Below are 25774 nucleotides of genomic sequence, written 5' to 3' on the forward strand. Positions count from 1 at the left end.
ATGTTATGAAAGAATCATAAAGGAGGCAAGGCGAACGATTCTGAAAAGAAGAAGAGTGGAGGAGTAAAAAGCAGTAAAAGAGGCATCAAATGATGGAACCAAAGAGATAAGCTGTTTTCACACATCAGCTCTGGACAACATCAGGGGAATTGGGTTGGGACACTGCACCAAGTTGTCCTTTCTGATACTGAGCTCAGAGCAGGAGGCAGTCTGGTTCAGATTTGTTCTCAATCCAGGAAATAATTCTTTTGGTTTAGGCGAAGGTGCTAACTGGATACAACGCATTCGAGGCAGGGCGAAGGGCGTGAATTCTGGCCATCAGGTATCATAAAGACTAAAAAAGGTGTTAAAATAATGTAATTTTAGATAAAATTACATCAGATATTTGTGTTTTCATGTCTACGTAGGTTGGGTAATGTCTCAAAGTGAACTAGACAACAGTCCATATGTAAAAAATGCCATAGATGAAGAAGAACAGATGCCTAAGAGAAAAACAATGTTAAAATATTTTTAGAATTTGAGAAAATAAAAAATATAACTGGAACTTTTAACAGGAAATATACAGTACAGTGTACAATTTTTATGGATAATGGTAACTTTTAGAACCTCCCATTAATCTAACCGCTCAGGTCAAAACTGACTATGAAGTGAGAGCTCTGACTTGAAGAACTATAATAATCAAGCATTTCTTTAAATTTAGTAAAATGCAGACTTTAGGAGTAAAAAAAACATGTCTGCATCAGCTTTCCATATATTTTAATAATATTATGGGCACTTAGTACTCGCCATTTTAAAAGGAACAAAAGCACATGCCTGGCAAACTTCCAATGTCAGCATAACTTCAGCAAATTAATACTCCCTACCAATGAGCCTATACACAACCTGCATGTGCGCCTGTACAAAAACGGTGGTGCAAAAAAATGGCAACACACTTTATTTAAAGGTCTTATTTCTAATCTTTATGCCAGGGGTCTCAAACTTAAATGAGTTGCGGGCTACTGCTGGCACTGTCACCTAATTGGAGAAAACACCCACAAATATTTCCAAAAATGTAGTGTTTTGTTTTTTTTTTTTTATTTCAAATATTGTATAACAAGAAAAAACTCAAAATTGTTTTCTTTACAAATAACTCTCTCCCTGAACTAACACAGCCATTCGCTCATCATGTTTGTACTGTCTGCTCATATTGCCTTCATATTAAATAACTTTTTGCTTTTAAAAGAACCTATTTCAACACTGCACTCAACAACAAACAAATTCCCTAAACTTCAAGGGCCAAATAACATTATATTTCTTCACGTCAATATATGGGACCCACATAGTGGTGACGTGGGCCGTGAGTTTGAGACCCCTGCTTCACGCTGGCTGATTGCTCTAGCTTTAAGGATAATACAAACTGGGTAAGAGTGTGAGATCAACCATTTAACATAGATCACAATCTCTTTTCCAAAATAGCAAACTTTTCCTTTAACACATACTATTAAGCTACACCTGAGGCTGAACTGGAACAAAAATATTTCCGCTAAATGACATATAAAAGCAGACCCTGCAGGGATAAAATAGGAGATAGGATGACTAAAACTTTTGTGAATTGGTTACTGAACGCCCTGAGGTTATGGAATAAGAAAATGCATGATAGTGCAGCATTACTGGGTCCTTCTATTTTACCCCTAAAGGCTGCGGGTGATGACTGGAGTAGTGAACAGCAGGTCTGTCAGCATCCTCTGGATCTGCATCGCCCTCGTCGCTGGAAAGTCGACTGCTTTCTCCAGCAGCGGTCACCCAGCTGTGGGGAGCTGGTTCTGGGTTAGGGGCCTGGACAGGAGATGCTACCGTGAGCAGAGGACCTGAGGTGGAAGTGGAGGAGCCTCCTGGAACCCTGGGACAAAGGGGTGAATAAAGTAATGAGACAAAGTGGGTTAAGGATTAAAGAACTGGAAACATATGGGACAGAAAAACAAAAATTAAAGAAAAGAGACAGAACAGGAGCCGTGAAAGGGAAATTTAAATGTGAATGCAGAAGACGAAGAGTGTAAACAAAGAAAGAAGGAAAAAGGAAGCAAACTCCAAATAAGTTCATTTTTAAAGAAGGGTTTTGTGCTCTAAATAGAAACAGGATATACGTTTTTCACAACAATTTGACATAGGGTGATTTTTCTGCTTGCTCACTTCTAGCAAACTGTGTCTATAGCATCCCCTGGTGGAAAAGGGTGCATCTGTCTGAAGAAAAAATGCTCAAGTATGCAAGTGAACACAATCTTCTCAAAATGACAAGTAAACATACTTAAGACTAAAATAAATAAGCCATTATTTCTGTTTAGAAAGCATTCCCTTTCTCTAAAAGAGCAGTTTAACTTCAGTAGCCAAAGTTTAACAACATAAAAATGGCAGAAGTACATAGAAAACTATATAAAGTAGGCATTATAATATACAATGCTCCTGAAACACACTCCTCATTTTTAAAGCTGATTAGAGTCCTAAAGCTTTTATTATTTGCATATTTAATACTTTTCACATCCTTTGTACCTTGGTATGTGTGCATTTGCCAGCCGCAGCTTCAATGTGGAGAGAGGTCGTCCATTGGGGCAGTGAGACTTGCTGGGAGACGAGCTCTCTTTAGATATAATACTCTGGCTGGAGCCTTCCTTCCCTCCCTGCGCTCCGTCCTTGTCCTTATCCTTTTCTTTCACTCCATCCTTCTCCTTCGCCCGCCCCTTGTGTTCAGCCAGGAGGATGTCAAAATGTTTCCTTCGGCCAGGGACAGCCCGCCGGTGGGTTAAAGAGTGAGTCTGCAGCAAATGAAAAAAAAAAACCAAAACAAAACAATTATTTTATTCCTCTGACCGTTTAGAAATACTGGGTTATTTCCAGAGAGACTTTGTAAATGAAAATATTGATCTGTGAAGAACAGACAGTACCACAAACACACTTCACTGGGATTGAATGCTGCATTGAGAGAGGCTCAAGACACGACTCTTTGGTTTCATGATAGTTTCCATAACCTCACACTGTATGTGTCTACGTCACACCACACAAACACGGGTAAATATTACCTGTGCCTATATACCGTTCCAGGTACTTTGGAAGGTAACCAGCCATCAAACATTTGGTTTTCCAATAGATATTTACCAAACAAGGCAGAGAGGTTGCTTTAGACTGCCAGGCCTGCGTTTGGAAAGAAAAATACTTCCTGCACTTATTCAAAGGGAGCAGCCAAGGTCTGTGCATCTTTAACCACAAGGTCCCAAAGGTTTATGTATCACATTTCTAACTATCCTGACTATTGAATACACATTTGAAAGAAAATAAAACTTTTAAAAACTGAACAAGATGCCAGTGTTTGGCGTGCTAGTCGAAATTATGGTGATATATTAGGGTTTTCTGAAGTTTGAAGTAATGCTGAATTCAGAAAGAAAGGGGAAATCTGAACACTGACAAGTGTCAAATATAAGTTAATTTTAATTTAAAGATCCACGATGACCACTGCACTTTCCTCCCCCATCTCCACCTCATCCTCTTCCTTGTCACCCAAAGCTTCATCCTGACCTGAAATCAGGACTCTAACATCAGAAAATGTCCATAAACATGCCTATTTATTCCTGATTAGATTATTCCAGATTAGACATGTGACATTCCTGCCTCCAGATAGCTGACACTGAGCTGCCTGGTTAAAAGCCAATGTCCCTCTGATCAACAGTTTGATTACATTCTCACATTGTGTGAGAGTTTATTTGCCAATTGCCTGAGTGTGACAACATTAAAATCCATTTTAACATTATTTTTTGTAACGCTGACAAGATAGCCATCATTGATCTGAAATGAGCTCCAGTGACTCATCAGCCCATACTGGACACATTCACAAATTTTTAAAGCCTCGGATGCTTCACAAACAGCACAAAACCATCGATATTAAATTTTACATGTTGTAAATATGTTTGGTGTTTTTTTGGTTTGTTTTGTGGATAGTTTGGCAATCTGCCCTCTAGCTTATCAAGACAAAATGCTATGTGTCTAGCGATGCTGGACATAGTAGATCTGAACAAGATTACTTTGACAAACCACTCCCACATGAAAAAATGGCAACAAATTAGCCTGATACATCTTTAATTACTTAACCAGTTTGCAGTGATTAGTAAAGCTCAGCAGAGGTAATTATAGGGCAGTAAAATAGAGTATTACTTCTTAAGATGTTTTAGCCTCATCCAACATCTATAATTACCTCATCAGGGGAAGTGTAGGCCCTGTAATGCCTCAGCAATGCTACCCCAGCATTAACTGAGAACGGGTGTACACACAAGAGAGGCAGCCAGAGAGCTAGATATGATCATAGCTGTGGTCGGCGTCTTTCAGTAGCGACATTAATGTGCCCTTTAACGCTATTACTCTCAGAAATTGTGGTCAGACAAAGAGCAGGAGGGTCAGACGTTACTATTATCTCCACAGAAAGCACGCAGAGGTTGAGAGTGTGGGTAACCCTGCACTTGTGCCTTTATTTGCATTACCTTGCAGGTGAGAGACCGTGTGCAGGGTCGTTTGGTCTCGGGGTCCTGCACTCCGCAGTGCTTGTTGGGATCAAACACTCTCCCTGCAAAAACAAACACAACACAGAAACACACACTAGAGTCATCTGGTAATTTCTTCCTTCCTTCCTTCGAGTATCAAATCACATTTGATGGGAGTGGGAGCGCTGCAACACCACGAGCAAATCAATTTTCCTCTTCTGAGACAGCAGTTCACTCGCGTCCTCGCTCACATTTGTCTGTTCACATGTTGATTCATGTTCATTTGATCATTCAGTTGTGGTCTGAGGCTCCTCTAATAGCACCAGTCTATGTGACATTATTAGCAGTCCTTCCAGAATCAAACAAAAAAAACCAAACAAAAGGAAGACTCTTCATACTGTGACAAATTATTCTTGACACGACATGCTGTCAGCCTTACAAGAGTCACTAGTGACTGACAGCCGAGCACACGCTCTCCAGCCTTAACGAACTGTATCCAGAGGGGAAAATTTGCACTTGTTAATGATCTCCACCCCTAAAATTTAAGGCCAATTTCTTACCCGAGTCTCTGATGTATGTTGTAGGAATAATATTAAAATGTATATGATGAAATGACTCTAGTAAGAGTGGATGAAATACATATATGTAGTTTGTGAGGGGCTGCCAGTTATGATGAAGACTCATCTCCTTATCATAACAGCAGTTTCTTCTGGCTTGAGTTTTAACATTTTAACAGTCTCTGTCTTTGTTGTTTACCCACTTGATGTCCAAAAAGTTAATTATACTAATTTTCTCTCTGGTTTCATTCTTATTATTACAGCCAAAATAGCTGATTTGGCTCCTCACCTTTGAAGTCAACTTTCTCTGACTGGCAGCCCTTCAAAAACAAAAAGCAGTGTGCCTGGGATGACAACATTAGAGACACAACACACACACACACAAAAAAGTACCCGACAAATGATTTTACTTGTTAATGGCATCAATTACACAGATATGCTTAATTGATGAGCGCGTGAGTCTTGAATTGCAAAACAGAATTTTATTTTTGGAATTAATAAATTTAAATCAGCCTTTCAATTAGTGTTCTATTATTTGTCAACTTGAAATGTCAAACCTAACTATTTAAGTTGGGTTTGACATTTAGAAAGAAAAAAAAAGACAGAAAAGGCAGTTAGTTCTCTACTCGGCCTACATTTGCAGACAGACAGACCTTTCCTCCACACAGACTTGCAAATAAACAGCAGCCTCCAGTCAGCAGGTTATCTTGAACAGTGTTACTATCACAGGGCTGTAATCTTGTGCTGGCCTTTCCTATAATCCCTGTAATCGTTCTGTGTTTGCAGTATGAGACAGCAGCTCCAGTGGATATATCCAGAGCAACAAACACGCACTCAGACATAAACAAACTCACATGCACGCTCCCTCAGTTCTTACAAACTTGATAAAAAGAAGTGAGAGAGAGAGAAAGCGAGACAGAGAAAGGAAGATGATCGCTGTGAACAGAACCTGAGCAAGACAAACCAAACAACACCAAAAGCAGAAGGTCAAGAAGAGCAAGAAACAAGACGAGTGACGTGCAGAGAGAAAAAGATGCAGCCGGGAGCCTGCGAAATAAAAATTAGGATAGAGCATGAGCTTGTGAAAGAGAGAGAGGAGGAAACAAGGAGGTTGAGAGGCAGGCGGTGTAGAGTGAGAGGATGGAAAAAAAAAAAAATGTAGACGCACAGGAGGTGGGGAAAATCTCTCAAGAAGACAAGCAGCTTTTTGGCAGTAAGAGCTCGTGAATTAGAGGGTGTAAATCAGAGGCTCAGAGCATAGAGGCACTCGGTGCAAACTGAGAGAAAGACTAGTGACAGGAAAAGAGGAAGAGAAGGAAAAGCAGCATAGAGAGATGCGACACAAAAAAAAAAACCCAAACCCTGAAATATCAATAGGAAATCTTTAACTTTACAGCCACATGTGTTTTCACCCCTTCTTATACAGAATGATCCAGTCAGTTAACTTGCGCATAAATGTGAATATGAAAGTAAAAAAGTTTGGGAGTGAGAATTAGTAAGAAAGCTGAGATCGGCAGGCAAGCAGTGAATAACAAGAAAGGAAAAAATAAAGGAGAGAGAAATCCATTAAATGTAGGGAGGTGTCTGACCAATTCCGAAGCTCACAGTTTCACACGCTGCTGACCAGTGTGCCGCTAAACACTCAGGCTGGAAGCTGTCAAAAGAATACTGAGGAAAAAGTGCACGAGCTTATCTGGGTGCAAGTGTGCGGTAATGTAGGAATTCTAATGTAAAGCTCAGTAGGAATTAAATGGGCAAAGGCTGAATTATGTAACTCTTGCAGCACAGGAATGTCAATCGTCTAAAGCGTCAAGAATCAGTTTCTTGAGCTGCAGGCTGATGGACTGAAATCCTAAATCAACCATAAAAAAGGCAGGAAGGAAAATGACTCAATATGTCACAGTGAAACACACATGCAGTAAGACTTCTGCTGGATTCCCCCCCCCTTCCTAAAAAAATGAAAAAAAAAGAAAGAAAGTGCTAACCTGAAAGTCTTTTGTGACTCCTGGAGGGAGTCTTAGTTCCATTCTGTTGCTTCTTCTCCAACGGTGACACTGATGGCAAAGCTGGGAGAGCAACAGCTCGGTGAGAAGGTGAGGGTGACAGGGAGGATTTCCGATCCAGCGGGGAGGGAGACGGCGTTGACGCCGCCCTTCTGTCCAGCGGGGAGCGAGCTGGACTGGGCCGCTTATCTAGAGAAGATGGAGGCGTGATGGATCGCGGCGTGGATGGTCCGCTGCTGCCACGACCATTTGTGAGCTTTTCACTCGATCGCTGGGAGGCCTGGGTAGTGAGGGATGAAGGCTTATGCGAGGAAGGGGAGGAAGAGGAAGATGTGAGGCGCACGTGTGTCGCTGAGTCGCCTCGGCTTAGGCACGGCATCTTCTCCAGGCTTACGACTGGCAGCGACACGCTGGAGAATAGTGGGAAGAGAGTTGCAGACAACTTTTTTTTGCAATTAATGAATAAAATGTGGGATTTCATCGGACTTAGTAACAATGTTATCGTATTGTGCACGCACCAGGTCTTGTTCCGCGCCCCCTTGGGCGGGTACACAGCAAGTGGAGCCTTGCTGAAGCGGGAGTGAGGGTAATCTTTAGGTATCCTGAACGCCAGTGTCTCCCCAGGACTGGGAGCCACAGCGGGAGGCACTGTGGATGCTTTGGGCTTCATGGCCAAAAAAGGACTCCTGGAGGGGACTGGGGAGCTGTGCTGCTTCTCTAAAACAGATCAAGCCCAAAAGAAAGAAAGAAAGAAAAAAGCTCTTATTCATGCATGACAAAAATATGAATAATAAAAATAATTTGACAATCAAATTTGACACATTATGACAATCAAGACAGACCAACAAGAGCATGCACTGCTAGTGTGACTTGCCTTCAATTAGCACCGAGTCTTTTTAAACCAACTCTACTCTGCTTAGTTGCCAGATGGCTATGTTGTAACACAGGGGAGAGCAAATCTGTGGCTAAACTTCTCCACAAAAAGAAATTTCCAATCAACTAAAGGATGCTTTTCTCTAATTAGCAGTATGCCTGACACCATCTGAAGTGTCCTTTTCGTGATGACCCCCGACCCCCCCACACCCCACCACAAGAGCCAACAATTACAATATTTTTGACCCAGATCTGATCAGAATACACGAGTTGGAAAAAAGTAAGATGCTGAGAACACAGAAGGAAACATAGACGGGAGTAAATCACAAAGCAGCAGGGAGGAAACACGGAGGAGAGGAGCTCACACTTACGGTTTTTGCTATGCATGTCTTTGTGGGATCAGGGTGGGTGGGGGAGTGGGGGTGTGTGGTCCAGGACTGTCTCTGTGTCTGTCTCACAGGGAAACTATATCCCAGCTACCTGAATGAAAACAGAGGATTGAATATATCGTGAGCACTGAGCACAAGGCAGGGAAAAGACAGAAACAGTAAAACAGCGCTTTGGATAGCTAGTAGAGTATACAAATTAGGTGGAATGCCATCCTCTTTTTCTGTTTCCCTTAAGGCACGTCACTTCTACAAGTGAGCTAACTAAAGTTAACCAACATCTGCAAGACTTCGCTCAAAGATAAGCTGGAGAAAAGCTGATGTTAATTTTGGGATGACAATAGTTTGAGATCCCATCACTGGCAGGCTTTACTGTGACTTGACTCATTACCTTCTGCTTATCAAAAATGAACACTAGCATTGTTAAATAGCTGAAACTATACCTGTTCATACGCATTTGCAAACACTACTGTGCAGAGGCACGGATGTGGAGGCAAATATAAAGTTTTCAAAAGTCAGGCATCCGCGAAATATTTTATCATTACTTTGTGAGAGCATAATTTGCATGTGTGGGTGTGTGTGCGTGTGGCAGGTGTGTAAATAAGCCAGTGGAGGCAGACCTCCACAGAGGCAGCTGTCTTCAGAGTACTAGGATCAAAGTCCAGCGACACATTCACAGGTATGCACCTACAACAGTGCAAACTTTGCACATTAAATCTCTCATTATTTTACATTATATTAAGTAGTTAACTCCACTGTACGGTTCGATGAGGCTGCGCTGCAGAAATAGATGGGAAAAAATTGTGTCTAATTCAGGGTTACTCTCCGATTTAGGCATTGTATTATTTTCCCAGGAATGAAAAAGGTAAAAGAAATCTGAAGAAATATGATATCAGATTTCTTGTGATTATTCAGCCAAGCCACACACCCCCAATACTCTGTGATTCGACTGGTTTATACAATGTGTATACTATATTTTATTTGCTTTATTATACAAATAGCTTTTGCTCATGATAAGACAACAAAATAACCTGATATAGAACTTAAAAATAATTCTTAACAAAATGTTGCAAGACTTTTAAAATCTTTTATAGCTGTATGTGACATAATGATCAACTTTTCCCTCCCCAGAACAGCCTCATATATATATTTTATATCTTATATATCAGAACTCATCCAGGGAGTAAGGAGTCAGTTAGGAGTTAATAACACTAAGTTACCGTACAATACATGGGCGAGTGCTCAGGCAAGGTCACTAAGCCACTCGACCACAAGGGCACCCTCCCTACTACACTCTCAACCTGCTGGTTGTTATGGCAATGCAGAGAGCCCCAACGGCTGCTGATAGGCTCTTGACTCATCCTGTGGGAGGAGCCAGCTGATGATGAGGAAATACAAGTTCTCAGAGCTCAGCTGGGTTTGTTTACACTGACAGAGGAGCAGGGAATAGAAGTAGAGAGAGGAATGGCATGAGAAAAATCTGAAATACAGATGAAGATTCTCAGAGTGTGCTGGAGTCAAAGGCAGTGGACTTGGAATTTTAAAAAGAGCAAGTTGTTTGGGATAAACAGTGAATTTTAAAAAAGGCATTATGGATGTATACAGAGCATGTTTCCAAAAATACCCCTACTGAAGAAGTTCCCAGGAATACGGACAGACTGACATACTGAAGAAACACTTCCTTTTTTTTTTTTAAAGGATATTTTTAAAATATTTCATCTACCAGAGGCTGAACTTGCATGGTTTCAAACATATCACAATCACAAGCAGTAAGCATGATGGATACAAAGTTATATTGCATCAGAGAGTGGTAACAGCAGCTCAAAGTTATGGGTTGTCATAGTAATACACAAGAAAAGAGCAGTGAGAAAGACTGAGTGTCACAGCAAGTGATGGAAAGATTTCTTATTGTCGATGCTGATCTGAACCCTAAACAGAGTCTGAAAAAAACAACGAAACAACAACGACAACAACAAAAATAGACTGATGCCTAACCTGGGAGGAAAAAAAATATCACTGTGGAACAAATATTCTGGTGAACATGCCACAGCTGAACATTTTTTCAGCACACGATCAAGTGTCTGTCTTCGAAGATGGACAAACAAGTGTTTTGTATATTTAACATATGCCAAGTTTTACCTCTAGATTAAAAATTTAAATCAGTCCTGTAGTTTATCTGCCTCCTGGACAGACACACCAAGCCCGTTCTCACATTGACTCCTGACATTACAAACAGAAGCTTTTACAAATGAGACAGCCACATCCTCTATGTTTAACAGGAAGAGAAAAATGGAGCATGATTTTCTGCAGTTCCAAAGCTTAGATTGCACTGCTGGTTTTCAAAGAATGATTTAAGTTAGCTATCATAATGTTGCGCTACTTGTCTCATTAGATTTTTTTAAGTTCATTTTATACTTTAAACTTCTACTTCTTATTGTAGCGAAGCAGCATTAAAGTACCTTAACTGCTACACTAAGTACTGCAGCCAGTTAGACACTCATGTACATTTTTTATTCTGTAAATATAAAAAAAATTGGGAGCCACTTCTCTCTTGCATTAAGAGGTAAGTCAATTGCTCACTAATGGGCCCTTCAGCTATGGGGGGGGTTATCACTTTCTGTATCTACAGATATGTATATAGAAAAACTCTTCACTGTTGAGAAAAGTCTCTGTTAGCATCTGAGATGATGTTAAAAAATATATCAAAGCCATGTCCTTCTCTTCTCTAAAGTGCAGACAAAAAAAAAAAATTTTAAATGTGAAGACACTTCCTCAGATGTACACTATCAGTTGGCATTTTAATTGGCCCATACCTCAGCTAACAGCATGCATACAGCCAAGCCACAATAACAATACCACAACTGTGGCGTGAACGAAACTCAACAGAAAATCTGTGGTTAAGGGCAAAACTTTCCAACATCAGCCAAATAACATGTGCGCCACAGCCCGAGAATGCACATTTTAACAACAACAACGTCAAACACAGAAGCGGCCAAAACACTTGTTAAAGGTAGAAATGGTTGTGATCTGCTGCTCAATTAATTCCCCACTACAGAGAAAAGTTGGAAAGCGAGTAAAGCAACCAACAGAAACAACATGAACCTTTTCATCATGCACTCAACTCACTCAGACACACAAAAGCACACACAGCAGGGCACAAGCAGGAGCAAGGTTAGAATACAGACGCTCAGAAGAGTGAAGAGAGGAAACGGTAGGAAATGAGCATTAAAAGAAATATCTGAACATACTGTGGAGACCTGATTTATTTAGGGACGTGGCTTCAAAAGCACAGCTCATTTGTTACTAAAGTAGTTGTGACTCTTGCATTTTGTAGTTTCGAATGCTTTTCAAGACTCAGAGGTACAAATTAAATGCTGTTAGAAACACTATACAACTATAATTACCATAATATAGTCATCAATCAGCTAATGATAGTGGCATTACTGGCAGGGCATACCAGAGACAACAAATAATCTAGCCCAGACTTACTTCCTGTTCCACGTGGAGGTTATTGCTTAGAGCCAAACTATGAATGCAGATAAACAATCAGATAACGCCATTATTTTCCCATCCATGTGTTTCCTTTTTGCTGTTCACGTGCACTTTTATCGGCACATGATCAAAGATAATCAAGTGTCGTTGCCAAAATATCGTCTATTGCCCACAGACACTGTAGAGATAACATTTATAAGATTATAAGACTAAAGTTATGAAATCATACTTTTTTCATTGGGAAGGGTTCATATGAACATCGTGATCTGGTTATGAAAAGCTTTAAGATTCACTCACAAGCATTAAATATTGTTTCCTTGCACATTTTTGTCTTTACAAACTCACTGGAGTGAACATGCTGCTAACACTGCCAGAGTAAGGGATTTAGCTGATATCCCACTGGGCCATTTATGCTAAGAATATACATGCTTGCTTTACTCTAAGGAGATTTAAATAAACAAATCCACTAAACAGAGCAAGCCTCTGATGTATAAAAGAAAGTATATGTTAACCTTTTAGCACACAAGACTCTGCATATTTAAATGCATTCAGTGTGCGTTCTAGCTTTAAGTTATCTCTTCAAACACATCAGAAATGAGCAGCAAACTGGGCATGTATAACTAGGAGCCACTGACCCCTGAGGCAGCCAATCCCCTCCTCGTTCTCTGTGCATGAGTGTGTGTGTGCACGTGCATGCATTTCGGTTTATGTAAGGCCTTAGTGCCGTTTTGATATACAGGTCAAGCATGAAAGTTAATCCCACGATGGATACACACAAAATCAAATACAAGGCAACTGCGATGACTAAAAAAGATACTACTACAGGGTCAAAACATTTAAAGCAGAATCCCCGGCAGGGAACAATGGCACTGTGCTTGTGAGGATGCTGCAGTGACATGATTAGGATCTACAACAATGGGAGGAAATGCATAAAATATCATAAGAATATCCTGACAGCGTGAGCTCCTAGAGGCAATCTACTCAACAGAGGTCAGGAAGAGGATTTTTCATGCCATGACACACAGCAGTTGTGTATATAAAGCTTATTTAGGTATGCAGCAAGCGACTCAACTACAGTAACTGAACTGGAAGACTTAGTTTTAGTTTTGCAGTGACCTATAAAAGTACATGATGAAATCCACACTGAATTCCTCAAAAACCAGAGTCTCCAACTAGTCAGTATGTGAACTGCCCTGCTGGTCTGCTTGGTGCCTGACTATTATGGTATTGTGGCCTGGAGGATCACTTTGTTTTATAGGGGAGCTCTCAGGAGATTCCCACTCTCGACTGTGTGTTGTGTTTTTGTGTGTGTGCACGAGTGTGCTTCAGACCTGTTGTCACCCGACCGTGTGTGTGTGTCAGCAAGTAGAAATGCTGCCAATGAGAGAGAGGAGGGGGCCTGCAGGGGGCAGGAGCAGGGACAAAACAACACTGGCTGCCAGGAGTCTGTGAGAGAGTGTGTGCATGTGTGTCTCACAATACCACTGACCTCTTTCTGCTGAGAACCAGAAAGTGAGAATGCGTGTGTGCATGAAACTTCACAGGCCTCTCTACTCATAGGAAGAAATAAGTGTGTTAGTGTATGTGTGTGTATATTAAGTGTGACCATGCCCCCCACACACACACACTTTCCGCACAAACAGAAAGCTCAGGCTAGAAGGAAGCAGCAGCTCACGGGCAGATGTGAGCGAGCTCAGTAGAGCCACAATCAAAAACAAACAAGAGGTAGTTGGACATTGTGAGGGGCCAATGAGGTCTGAACAAACAAGAATGTTTTAAAAAAAATAGACTAACAATTATTTTCAATTTGTTAGTTTCAACAGTTAATTTACTATGCAAATTCCTGTCAGTGTTCTGCTACTGGAAACTGAATTACCCGGAGGAACCTACTGGGGGATTAATAAAGTTCTATCTATCTATCTAATTTAATAAATATAACAACAACTGAGCAACTTTGTGAGCTACTCTCATTGGGCTGCAGTCTCCATAGCGACCACATGCTATGGTCGCATGCTTCCTGCCTGTGCAAGAAGCATATGCAGCTTAGCACAGTATATACGTCATGTTGCTATGATACATATGATGTATGCATCATGGTCTGGATCCAGACACTCACTTCATGTCCATTAAATCTTTTGTGCATGTGCCTATTGTTTTAGATAAAAATGCATATACACAGTTTCTGTAAATAATTTAGTGTATCATAGCTTTGATCCATCTGCTGAGTGTTAGAGGGCAAAACTGTATGATGTCTATTTGCACAGAGGGAAAGTAGCAGGGAGGTCATGTTTGAAAGTGCCTTGCAGGGATTCACAGAATTTACTTATTGATCTAAACCGCTCTGTGTGCGTATCCATGTATGCATACGTTTGTTTCGGGCTTCTTGTGGGACAACACCATACTCCCAAGCGTGTGCGTGCAACTTAGTCAAGTGTATGATTATGCCCTGAAGTTTTATGTCCGTGTAGTTTGCCTTAAGGGGTTTGTGTATGTGTGTGGCTTACCATAGTGTGTGAGAATGCCCTGAGGAGTGACCACCTTACTGCAGACATGGCAGACAACAAGAGAAAAATCCTCCAGTGCTGGGCACTGGCTGTAGACAAGCATCTCTGAAAGAGACAGGAAAAGTAGGTGCCACAATTATAGAATGACAGAAGCAGGCAGAGGGAACAGACACATAGACAGCAACTGAATATGACATATTTTGGCAGAACAGGGATGTATATAAAAATAATAAACATAAAGTCAGGATTGTTACACGCAGGATATTTAGAGACACTTGAGCTGAACAATCACTTGTCATCAGCTTCATCTTAACAGAAACCTCAAACACAAACCTCCCATTGCCTGGCACATTCCAATCCAATGGAAAGAGTAGAAGTCTCATGCCTTCTACAGGTCAGTCATCATGACTATTGGCTAATAATGGGAATACCTTTACAATTTATATTAAATAGTAAAAAAAAAAAAAAAAAAAAAAAAAAAATCACAATTTCAAAAGCCACAAGACAAAAAGGAACAAATCTTTACAATTTATTTTATTTGTTAGGAAAAAAACCCTAGTTTGATTAATTAAATGTGAAATGTTTATGTACACATTTAGTGATATTGTGTTTAATATCATCTTTAGACTTCAATACTATATGAGGCTTTAAAATATGCATCTTCGGACCAAATACTAATTATCTAATTTTTACTACCAAAACCAACAATCTACCACAGGCACATGGATAATTAGTGTCTTTTCTAATTACTACACAGACAGACCTTCAAACACACTAGCTAGAACAAAACACTGTAGGTTACACCCCACCCCCTCAGGGAAAGTTGAAGATTAAATTAAATATTGAGAATCCCTCTCCCCCATATATGTCCAATGGAAAACATCTATTATCTCTTCTGGCTAAGCTTTGAGAAGCTAATCTATCTGTACCTAAAAAAAAGCTCCGCTGTCAGAAATCAGAGCTTTTTATTAGCAAGGGGCTTAAGCCAGAATCACTCAGCAGAGGTTGGATGTATGTATGTGCATGTGTGTGTTTGTGTAAGGTTGCAAAGGAAAAAATAAATAAATTAAAAAAATTATATATATATATATATATACACACACACACACACACACACACACACACACACACACACACACACACACACACACACCGGTATTTATTTTTTAAAAGTGGGGGTGTCTGACAGTGAGTGTCGTCAAGATCTTACATTGCTAGCAAGTTTGTTGTCATCTAGAAAAGCACAGACAGGATGTCATGCTTAATACTAGGGGTGGGTTTTGATGATTGATTTATCGATTAAAATCGATTCTCGCTTGGATAACGTGATATCGATTCATTAAAATCCTGAATCGATTTTTAAATATAAATTTATTTTGCCCGAAATGCCAGAATCTCAGGTTAGACCTCACAAAATTTCAACAACCACCAAACAGCTAAAACAGTCAATGAGAGCAGGTACACGGATTCTGCACAAAGACGTAAACACAAAGCGCGGACCCGCCGAAACATCAGAATCAGTGAGATGTCGCCTTTCTCACCCGACGGCACGGACACGAGCTGAGAGCCGACAGCTCGCTGATTCTGATGTTTACGCCGCTGTTTACGCCCTTTTTGCGCTGATTCTGAAGCTGCAGGTTTTATCTCTCTCCAAACAATATTGACTAAACCAGCAGCAAAAGAAGCAGCAAACTACGCTTCACATAAACATCGTCATGAATTCCCTCTTACCTTTGCTGTTTTGCTGCCACCACGATAAAAATCACACTACATGCACAGCTCTCTCTCTCGCTCTCTCTCAGTGTACTTCAAGAACAGTTTCCCGTCTAATAATCTTTTTTCTGCATTATTCGCTTGCTTGTTACGCACAACTCCGTTCTTACAGCGCTGTCGGACGCTGTTTTTTTCCTTTTACTTGCTTCCGAAAAGAAAGCCTCATGTCTGCCGTTCAATACGCTACTGAACAAGTTTAAACTTTTTAAAATTATGCAAAATTGCAAAACGCTTAGCTATGTCTGTAATAAAACCTCTGTAACGTTGCTCTGCTTCACTTCAGCAGCATCAGGTAATGTTCATATGTTCATTAATAGTTTTCTTTCGTTTTCGATCTACTACAGAATATTTTTATAAAATCGCAGGCCAGGAAAATCACCTTCATGTTTTTCTGTGTTTTATCCTCAGCTACTTTGACACAAAGGCATCTGCTGTGATGCTTACACCTTTGATAATGTGTCAGCTTTCTTTTTATAGATATAAAAATATAGAAATGTACTGATGCATGATCTGAATTATAATATTTCTGACTGTCTGAGGCAAAATTTCCCCGATTCAAATTGAATCGAATCAAATCGAATCGAATCAAATTGAATCGTGGATCGAATCGATTCTAGAAATGAGTGACGATACCCAGCCCTACTTAATACATATCAGAGTCTGTGTGTGTGTGTGTGTGTGTGCGAGAGATGTATAAAAGACAAGGTTATTTAAGGTCACGGAAGGCCATATTATACACTATATGTTATGTGCAGGTGGTGCATGTGGGTTTCATTGCTGGCTAGTGTCACATTCTTCCTCGCCCTGAATGTTGCAATTATATTATTATGTTAAACATATACATGCATTTTTGCTTAAAGAGTCTCTGATGAACTTTGTTACTACCAGATGACACGTACAGGCTATGCTAACCACAGGCCTCTAGCAGGCCTGTGCTTCCTTTAACCGGTTTGCACTTGTTTGGTTTCAGAATCGTGCCAGTCGTTTTAAGATAAGATAAAGTCCCACACGTGAGACATTTTTTGGTCACGGCAGAAAGTACAAGTTAAGAGCAGTAAAAATTAAAGAAAAAAGAAAAAAAAAACCAATAGAATAGAATAAGACAAGATAGAATAAAATACTATATAAAATAGAATAAAATACTTTGTTATATTGGGAAATTGCACTTGATACTATTACACATCAGGGAGACAGGGAAAGTTATCACTGTGTAGATATGTCTGTGAAGGTTCATTGTGTAGAGTTTGTGTTTAGAACCTACTGTCGCTCACTTAAGACTATACTTTTAAGCACAGACTCGCACACAAAGGAGGAGCTTATGTTTAATTCAGCAAGACAAAACCTCAAGAGACAAATGAGCTGGGGCTAATGGTGGTTCAAACATGGAACGCACATTACAGAACTAATGGGCCAGGCTAGTCTTTGTTGGATACAGGCTATATGCTACAGTTGATAAGAAAAAATAATTCAACTCTGCAGCCTAAAAATTAGAGCTTGAAGCAGTACTCACTTTATTTTAAATGTTAGCAGCAGCAAAAATCTTTGTACACAGTGCACAAATCCCCTGGCACTATTGTATATAATCACTCCTATACCGATACCAATGCAGATGTTTGAATACCCAATACTGATAACCAATATATTTTTTTATTTATTCTTATTGTTATTTATACCCTGCTTTAGCTCTCCAACACACAATGCTTGAACATTTATCCCACAGATAATTAATGCAAATTACATCTAGGACACATATATTACTGACTAATGCGAAACCTTTGTGACCTTTCCAGTTTGGCTTATCTATTTGTGGTTAAGTCAGTTCGCAAATGATGTGGTGTCTTTATTTCTGAGGTGAAACGCCAGTAAATGTGAAAAAAGTTACACGGGGCCCAGACTCATGTTGCTCAGTAATACACAGCAAAACAAAAGCATGGCTATTGCTATTAGGTCTGAGACTGAAAAATACTATGCTCAGAAATGAACTCCCCAGAACATGTCAGCCAAGCCTCATTTAAAAACTTGTTTGACGCTAATAAAAACAATTTAGTTCCATTACCGAAGCCCAAAAAAACTAAAAAGATTTTTAGAGTCACTTTTGGCTTGAGTATGACTTTTCATTCTGTCATTTGTGGTGCAGAACACGTCACTCTGGTGACTGACGGTGCCTCTGTGCATTTGCATAAAAGGTCATTACTCAATAGGTTAACATACAACATACTGAGGCTGTCATTAAGTGATTACTTCAGAGTAATCACTTAATGCTTGAAATGCTTAATAGTCACTGGGAAGCATATTTGGTGATAAAGCAGAATGAAAGCTAGGATATTGTACTATTAAGCAAATAAAACTGACCATAAATTCCAAGCAATGTCTATTCAATCTGATGAGCACTGCAATGGAAAACAGCTCCACATCTTTTGCTCAACAGTTGCAGTAAAGTAGTCGGCAGATGCTTTGAACAAGCCCATCTGGAAGAGGAGAATATTTCCCACACACAAATCGAACCATTGCTCTTGGATTTAGGCCACAATTCAAACTCTCTTCTTCTAATGTTTGACAAACAAAGAACTCCATTTCATTCACCAACAAATAAATTATACTGTTTGCTTTTTCAAAGAATTGCTTGATTGATACCACAGTATGTTAACAGGCCAGCGGTTCTGTGTGGAAAAGCAACCTTTAAATAATGTGAGTGCTGTCAACACATTGATACGAGGTAAAAATGTAATATAAGCAACTGAAGTGAACCGTTTTTTGTTTACAAGTTGATCAGCACAGTTCGTGTCTTTCCTGTGATCGTTTTCGGAGGAAATGAGCACACGCTCTCATTATTAGGAAACTTTTGCCAAGACAACGTAAAACTATGACTCGATTTTTGTTTTCTGGCATTTCACAAATTCCAATGTATAGAGCAACATCAAAAAACAGAGCACTTTAAAAAAAGAAAACAACAACAAAAAGGAAGTAATTCCCTCTGCAACTGCCAAGTCAAATGCAAACTAAGTGCATATTTCTTCAGTCTGAATAATGTCTGTGTGAGTGTGTGCCAACTGCCACAGTCTGCCAAATGACTGACAGGCCAAAAAAGCAGACTCCAAAAACATCACTCAGTAGTGAATGAGTATGTTTCGCGCAACTGAAGTGATCCATCATTAGTCAGTGATCAGTAAAGCTAATCAGTTTACTATTGCAAAATGAGTGTATGGAAAGAATCCTACACAATATTCATTTAAAAAAATCAAAAACAAAACAAAAGTGGTTACTAAGGAAGGGTTGGTTGACTAACAAAGTATTAAGGCAACTGTAACAAGCAGCAACTCTGCTCTGTGGATAAATCAATTAACTTATCTCTGGATCGTGTTTCCATTTTGCACCATTACCATTCCAGAGGCGGCAATGTGCGAGATTGACAAATTCAGCTTAAGTTGTTCTGTGAACAGCCTCACCAGATAATTATTGCTCCGGCACCAAAAGCTCTGATAGTATAAACAAACTGACTAGCGTTGGCAGGCAGCTAATGTTGCAGAACTTAGTCTGCACACACGCACACCCGTACAGCCAAATTCACCTCTTTTAAAAATGTCCCAGATACAAAGTTCAACATGCTGGTTAAACATTTGATTGGTGCCAACAATAAAACTGTAAAGACATAATGTCACGAAAAGTGTTTACAAATGAGCTGTGGAAAGGTTAAGTAGTAGTTTTAAACATTTTATGATTGCAACGCTACTGAAAGCCACTTCTACCTAACGGTACAGTTTAATTCAGACCATTCCTTTCGAAATTATGTGAACATTAAAAAAGTCTGGTTTAATGTAAGAGTAGGGTTGATGGTTTTACTAGAAAATCAATGTTGCCAGAGTGTATTTACAATTTACCATCCAGACTAAAACTTTAACATTTTCTAATAAAGAACAGAGGAATCAAAGTTTTTCACTTGTTTCTTTTGTGCTTACAGACTTTCATTTTGATGATGCTTCTAATCCATGGTGTTTTTTAAAGGTTATATCTCAATCTCAAGGTTAATTTTTATAGTTAATCAATGATTTATTTTCAGTTTTCCTCTGAAATTATTAAAACCTTTATTTCTGGTTAAATATAGACTTTTTAATATTTTTGTCTTTATAAATAACATTTGCAAGCATATTTGAGCATACATCGTGTCTGTGCAATCCGGGTATGACAGGATAATAGTCCAAGGAGCTATCATTCAGTTTTCCAAAACTTTTACCACTCAACTAGCTTATACCCTACTTCTATGGCCTTATCAAACCATTTCGCACAAACTAACAACTTCCTGTCTCGGTTTCACAGCCAGTGCTCTTTTAAGGTAAATAAAGGTTCCCTTAAAGGGAATATGTAGTTTCCAGGCACCTCTTTAGTGTGCCTGGCACCAAGTAACCATTTCCTTCAACCATCTGCACTTGGGCTGAGACCTGCTGGCATCCCCAGTTCAGACGAAGCCATAAAACTGGCAGCTAAGTATCGAAGTCTCTTACTATAATACACAAAATCTCTCTGTCTGGTTTTTGTCTGCAAGACACATATCCAAGAATTGATCAACCCAGCTTTTTAATACAAGTACATCCCAGGCCTGAAACTTCTCATCTATATTAGACAATATGGCGTCATCACGATCCTAAAATGACCTATTTGTAGTGTTTATGCACTTATAAGACCTTGTAATACTATCACAACAGTAACATCTAATTCAGCAAATATTGATTATTTTTCATTGTTAGCTTTACAGTATCAGTATTACTATACATCATTAGGCATGACAGCTTCTGAAGTAAAAGTTACAATAAAAGTTACATAAATAAAAACAAATGAATTTATGGTAAAAGGGATTCTAAGGCATGAGAGTCAGTCTAGCCCACAAAAATTAAAAATAAATAAATAAATAAAGTAAATTTAAAAAAGAGACCTTTTTAACCAATATTTCATTATATGCTTTTTTCTCAGGCTCATGTTATTGACATTTATTACTAAAAATTAAACAATGGAAATATAAAGCCATAATGAAAAAGGACAAGCAGACCAAATAACGCAGTAGTGTGGGTATGTACTAGTTTATTTCTTTAGTCTCACTGCTTGGTAGGTTTTGTTTGCTTCACAAGTGACCCCTTCGCCCATTTATTAACCTCTTTGCAGGTGTTTAGAAACTGAGTGACTGGACTGAGTTTCTCTTGTACAAAAAGTTTTTTGTTTCCGTTTTATGAACTAAATTCAGAAATTCCTGCACGGCTGTCAGAAACTCCAGCGGCACACTTCGACATGACTCATGGCACACCACTGACCCTTGCAACAGCACATCTGGAAACAACTGTTCTTAAACTGTGACTTACCAAACTTAACTTAAAAGTTTCAAACATCAGAGGAAGCGCCACAGACAATGCACAGTATTTTATCATAGCTTATACAATATCATAAGTCACCCTGTAGGTGAGAATGCTGCAAACAGTGTTCCCATTCCAGGTAGGTTTGGTGAGGGACAATTGTTAAAGCATGCTTACAGAGATGCTAAATCATAATACAGTGTAATCAATCATTTTTTATAGCAATGAATACAGTCAAAGAACACCTACATTCACTAAATTGTCACCCAAAGCATTGCCATAATAATGTCATGTTTTAGGCGAATCCCATTTCGAATAAAGTGAGTAGTAAACTGCTATTTCAAGATGAAGGACAGCAGAGGCTGCTGGACTAATAAAACTAAGCTGATTTTGGTTGGCATTAACTCCACTGCACACAGGGAGTGAAAGAGAGACAAAAGAGACAACCATAATGACCTGCACCACACATCAGTCACTGCCAAACTGGCCTCCGTATTTAGAAATGTGCACACATGCAGATGAAGTCAAGTGGGTTAACACATAATATATGAATCAATGATGAATCACTTAGTAGTTGATGCAAATTCACAAATAAAACATTAAAGCAATGTTTCCCTGTGTTTGTGAGGCTCGTGAGACTTGTGAGGCTCGTGAGCGTGTGTCTGCATATCACTCTCAGCAGCACTCAGTGTCATGTTGCCAACAGACCAGCAATTCTGGAAACACCGCTCTAGTCTGGCTCTGAGAGAGGGGAAGAGGAGGCATGTGAGAGTGTGTTTGATAGAGTGTGTGTGTGTGTGTGTGTGTGTGTGTGGGGGCTTTTGGTATTTGACCAGTGAGACTGAGAAGAGTTTCCCCGGCTCTGCATGTGCGTCAGTGTGCTCCTACGAGGGCTACAGCACGCTTAACCTCTCAGGGATGACTCAACTGTGTTAGTGTGCAGCGCGTGCTCCCATGGGTATTTATACATGGTGAGGTGTGAAGGAAGCCCTTTGGCTCTGTCCCTAAGGAGGGTAGCAGGGAGGCACATACTGCCTGCTCAGGGGCACGCTCTTCACATGCACAAAACCGACGGCTGCACACAAGCTAAGCCAATCTAACAGATTATGAGTCACTGATTGAAACCATCACCCTCCAACACATAGATACAAATACAACAAATAATAGCCCATCACATTCAAGCATAGTTGTTTGCTGTTGATGGTTTAGGCAGTGTAAATATGTGACACAGGAAGCAAAAAATATTGATACTATAATTTGCTATAGCTTTGCCAAGACTCTATAGATCACTTAGCAGTTTTTCAATTATATACCTTCCATAATGTTTCAATTAAAAGCTCTACAAAGACATCATCAATGCAGTCTCTTCTTTTGCCTTGTTTGGGGTAAGAATATCTGATGATGGAAGATCCAGAACAACATAGTAGATTCCATTTAATTCCCTACTTTAATGATTTCACAATTTTAGTCTATTTCAAAGTTAGAAATCGAACAAATGTGTTTATGGCTTCTCAAATCTGCAGATTTAAGCCTTTTCTTGTATTATATGCAAGTAAACAAGACTCCCCTTGCTTCTAAACTATATGTCAGTTTCAGTTAAATATCTAAATATATCTTCTTGGTCTCTAATAAATTTGTGTCAGTATTTTTTCACAATTCGAACCTTTTATTTTGAAGCGATTAATCGATCAAAGTAGAGAAAAAAATCATTTTCAGTCCAAGATTACTGTAAAACACACCTGCAATCAGAAAAACACACACACGACCTGTAAATATAAAGTACAGCAGCAGCCATGCAAGATAAATAAGATTTCTGAGAGAAGTGGTCAAAGATGGCACCATTAATGCTCCACAGCATGTGCAACAAAACAATAACAAACAACCACCGTATCTAGTAGTCTAACTTCCGTTACCTTCTCTGCGGAGCTTCACGGCTTCACCAAGGCAGTAAAGCTCTTTCTCGCTGTTATCCAAGGACGGGTCTGCGTCTGAACAAACAAAACAAGCACTTAGAAACACGCAGGGGCTTTCAGGAAACTTTGGGGGGCCCATGCGTGGAGCCCTACTGCCGCTCCTCCTGCTCCGGGGCTGGCTACCACCAGAGGATAGCATTAGCTTGCTAGCGCCTACGCTGGCTTCCTAAATCAAGTGGAGCTGTCAAAGCTAACAAACTTACAGCTGGACAGTTGGGGGATAGCATTACTGCACGCGACAACGACACAAACTCCGAGCGGTAACCGATAGCTTTGCTCGCGCGCATTTGTGCACGACTGTTAAAGCAACACATCAATATTGCATTTCGTAGTAATATTATGACAGTTACTTTGCTGCGCTCTGACAGACACCCTGCATGGTGGAGGAGCTTACTCAACTCAATCACAGACAGTTGGACCACGCACTTCCCGACAGTTTGTCCGCAAAAATAACAACGCTACCCGTCGTGCGAACTTACAGTCAACAAAACGTAATTTAGCCGCACTGACGAAGGAAGACCAAGGCTCGCAAAGGAATGTATCCGGACTTGGTATTTGGCGATCCAGTGTCGCCATTGCTCTTCCTTCTTGTTGCTTTGCTGAGAGCCGTTTTTTTCTGCCTCTCCTTCGCACGCAGCAGGCGAAAAACGAAAGAACGAGATATGCTGACGTCGTTCTCGTCAGGCTTCGGCGTTGTCCGGCAACTATCGGCGGGGGCGGTTGAGGGGCTGAAAGACAGGTACAGTATGGTTATTCACGAGTTCAAAAGTTCAGCATAGTTCAGGTAAAGCCAAAAACCCATCATCACCATTTCCATAATTTAAATATTACACTAGGCTTCGTTATAAATAAATAAATGCCTTTTTTTAAAGTATTTTTGCAATAGCATGTTTTAGTAATATTTGCCCTTCAAAAAGCTAAGAAAAACTATCTTCATGGGGGGAAAATATTAGAAATTACCTCGATGTATTCAGCCAATACTGCTAAATTTAAAAATCTATATTTTTAAAGTCCACCTGTCTCTCTACAGTGTTGTGAAAAGTACTCATTATGTCTGAGGTTGTCACGTTTACATGTTTCAGACAATCAAACTAAGTTAATATCAGACAATTTTTGAATATTGATATCATTTATTACAGCAGAAAAGCTATATACACAATTATTATTCAACAATTAGAAATAGACTGGGCAAAAATGACATCATGGGAGAGTTCCAAGGAGAAAACAACTGCTGAGCAAGAAGAACACAAAAAACTCTTGATAATCCCCAAGACAGCATTTCATAAAAATAACATCTCACCAAAAGGCAAAAATGGTGTTGGCAGTGTGATGGAAGTTTTTGGAGTCAAAAGTCGATTAAAATGCAGATATAAATGCTTTTCTGTGACCTTAAACAAGCTGTCCAAGTCTCATTGGCAGTTATCACAAATACTTGACTGGAGTACTTGCTGCCATGGGTGGCACAACCAGTTATTAGGTTTATGGGCCAATTACGTTTTCACTCAGGGCCTAGTAGGTTTGGATTAAAAGCTGCAAACTAAAATTAAATTAAAAGCTGAATTTTACTCAGGTTATCTTTGTCTAATATTACGATGATGTCTGGGGAAAGATCCTTGGTCTTAGTTTATTGGAGGGACAGCTCAGGTTGAGTTGAAATGGTTTGGAGATGTCAAGAGGAGGGGTGGTGGATATATTCATATATTCAGCCAAGGATGTTGAATATGGAGCTGAAAGGCAGATGGAAAAGAGGAAGACCTCAGAAAAGATTCATGCGAGAAGAGGATGCTAGGGATAGGGCCAGATGGAGGAAGATGATCTGCTGCTATGGTGAACCCTGAAGTGAGCAACCAAAAGAAGAAGAAGAAGAAATCTTTTTATGTTTTATCTCCATTCATTATTTATCCTCATCTTCTCTGAAACACAGTGAACATGTCAGGAACCTTGGCATTATTTCTGGACATTGAATTCAGTTTTGACGATCATATCAATAGGATTGCTACAACTAATGTCTATCACTTAAAATCTATATCTATGGTTAAAAAATTCTTACCTCAAACTGACTCTGAGAAATTGCTTTCATATCAAGCAGGTTCAATTATTGTAATGCTCTCTCCAAATCATTCATAGGATGATTTCAGCTCATTCAAAATGAAAAATTTGACTACACTACCCAGTAATCAAGTTACATCATTTATTCCAGTTCAATATAGAGTTACCTTTGAAATCCTTTGATTAGTTCACAAAGCTCTCAATGCTTTCACCCTCAATTATATACCCGAACACTAATAGCTCAATACAATAGGCTTGTGCAGGTTGAGCTCATGGCATTACAATGACCTCTTGTGGTTAAAAAGAGAAGCTGCATTCACTGT

At 39.6% G+C, this 25774-nt stretch overlaps 1 protein-coding gene across 4 annotated transcripts in view; it reads right to left on the reverse strand.

The window, feature by feature from the left end:
* Nucleotides 1-24050, reverse strand: part of atxn7l1 (ataxin 7-like 1) — a 32264-nt gene extending 8214 nt beyond the window's left edge. Inside the window, exons 1-8 of one of the 4 annotated variants that reach the window (XM_004560906.4) lie at nt 23882-24050; nt 23343-23417; nt 14318-14422; nt 7581-7779; nt 7045-7472; nt 4503-4585; nt 2527-2789; nt 1669-1879 (exon numbers count right to left, since the gene is read on the reverse strand). In XM_004560906.4, coding sequence (XP_004560963.3) covers nt 1669-1879; nt 2527-2789; nt 4503-4585; nt 7045-7472; nt 7581-7779; nt 14318-14422; nt 23343-23417; nt 23882-23978 — 1461 coding nt within the window. In that variant the 5' untranslated portion in view covers nt 23979-24050. Of the gene's footprint in view, nt 1-1668; nt 1880-2526; nt 2790-4502; nt 4586-7044; nt 7473-7580; nt 7780-8306; nt 8416-14317; nt 14423-23342; nt 23418-23881 lie in introns of those variants that run through there. The other 3 variants (XM_004560908.4, XM_076876204.1, XM_076876205.1) reach the window with 3 other exon arrangements.
* Between the last annotated feature and the right edge of the window lie 1724 nt (nt 24051-25774).

The sequence above is a fragment of the Maylandia zebra genome, linkage group LG17, assembly GCF_041146795.1.
Source record: "Maylandia zebra isolate NMK-2024a linkage group LG17, Mzebra_GT3a, whole genome shotgun sequence".
NCBI classification, from domain to species: Eukaryota; Metazoa; Chordata; class Actinopteri; order Cichliformes; family Cichlidae; genus Maylandia; species Maylandia zebra.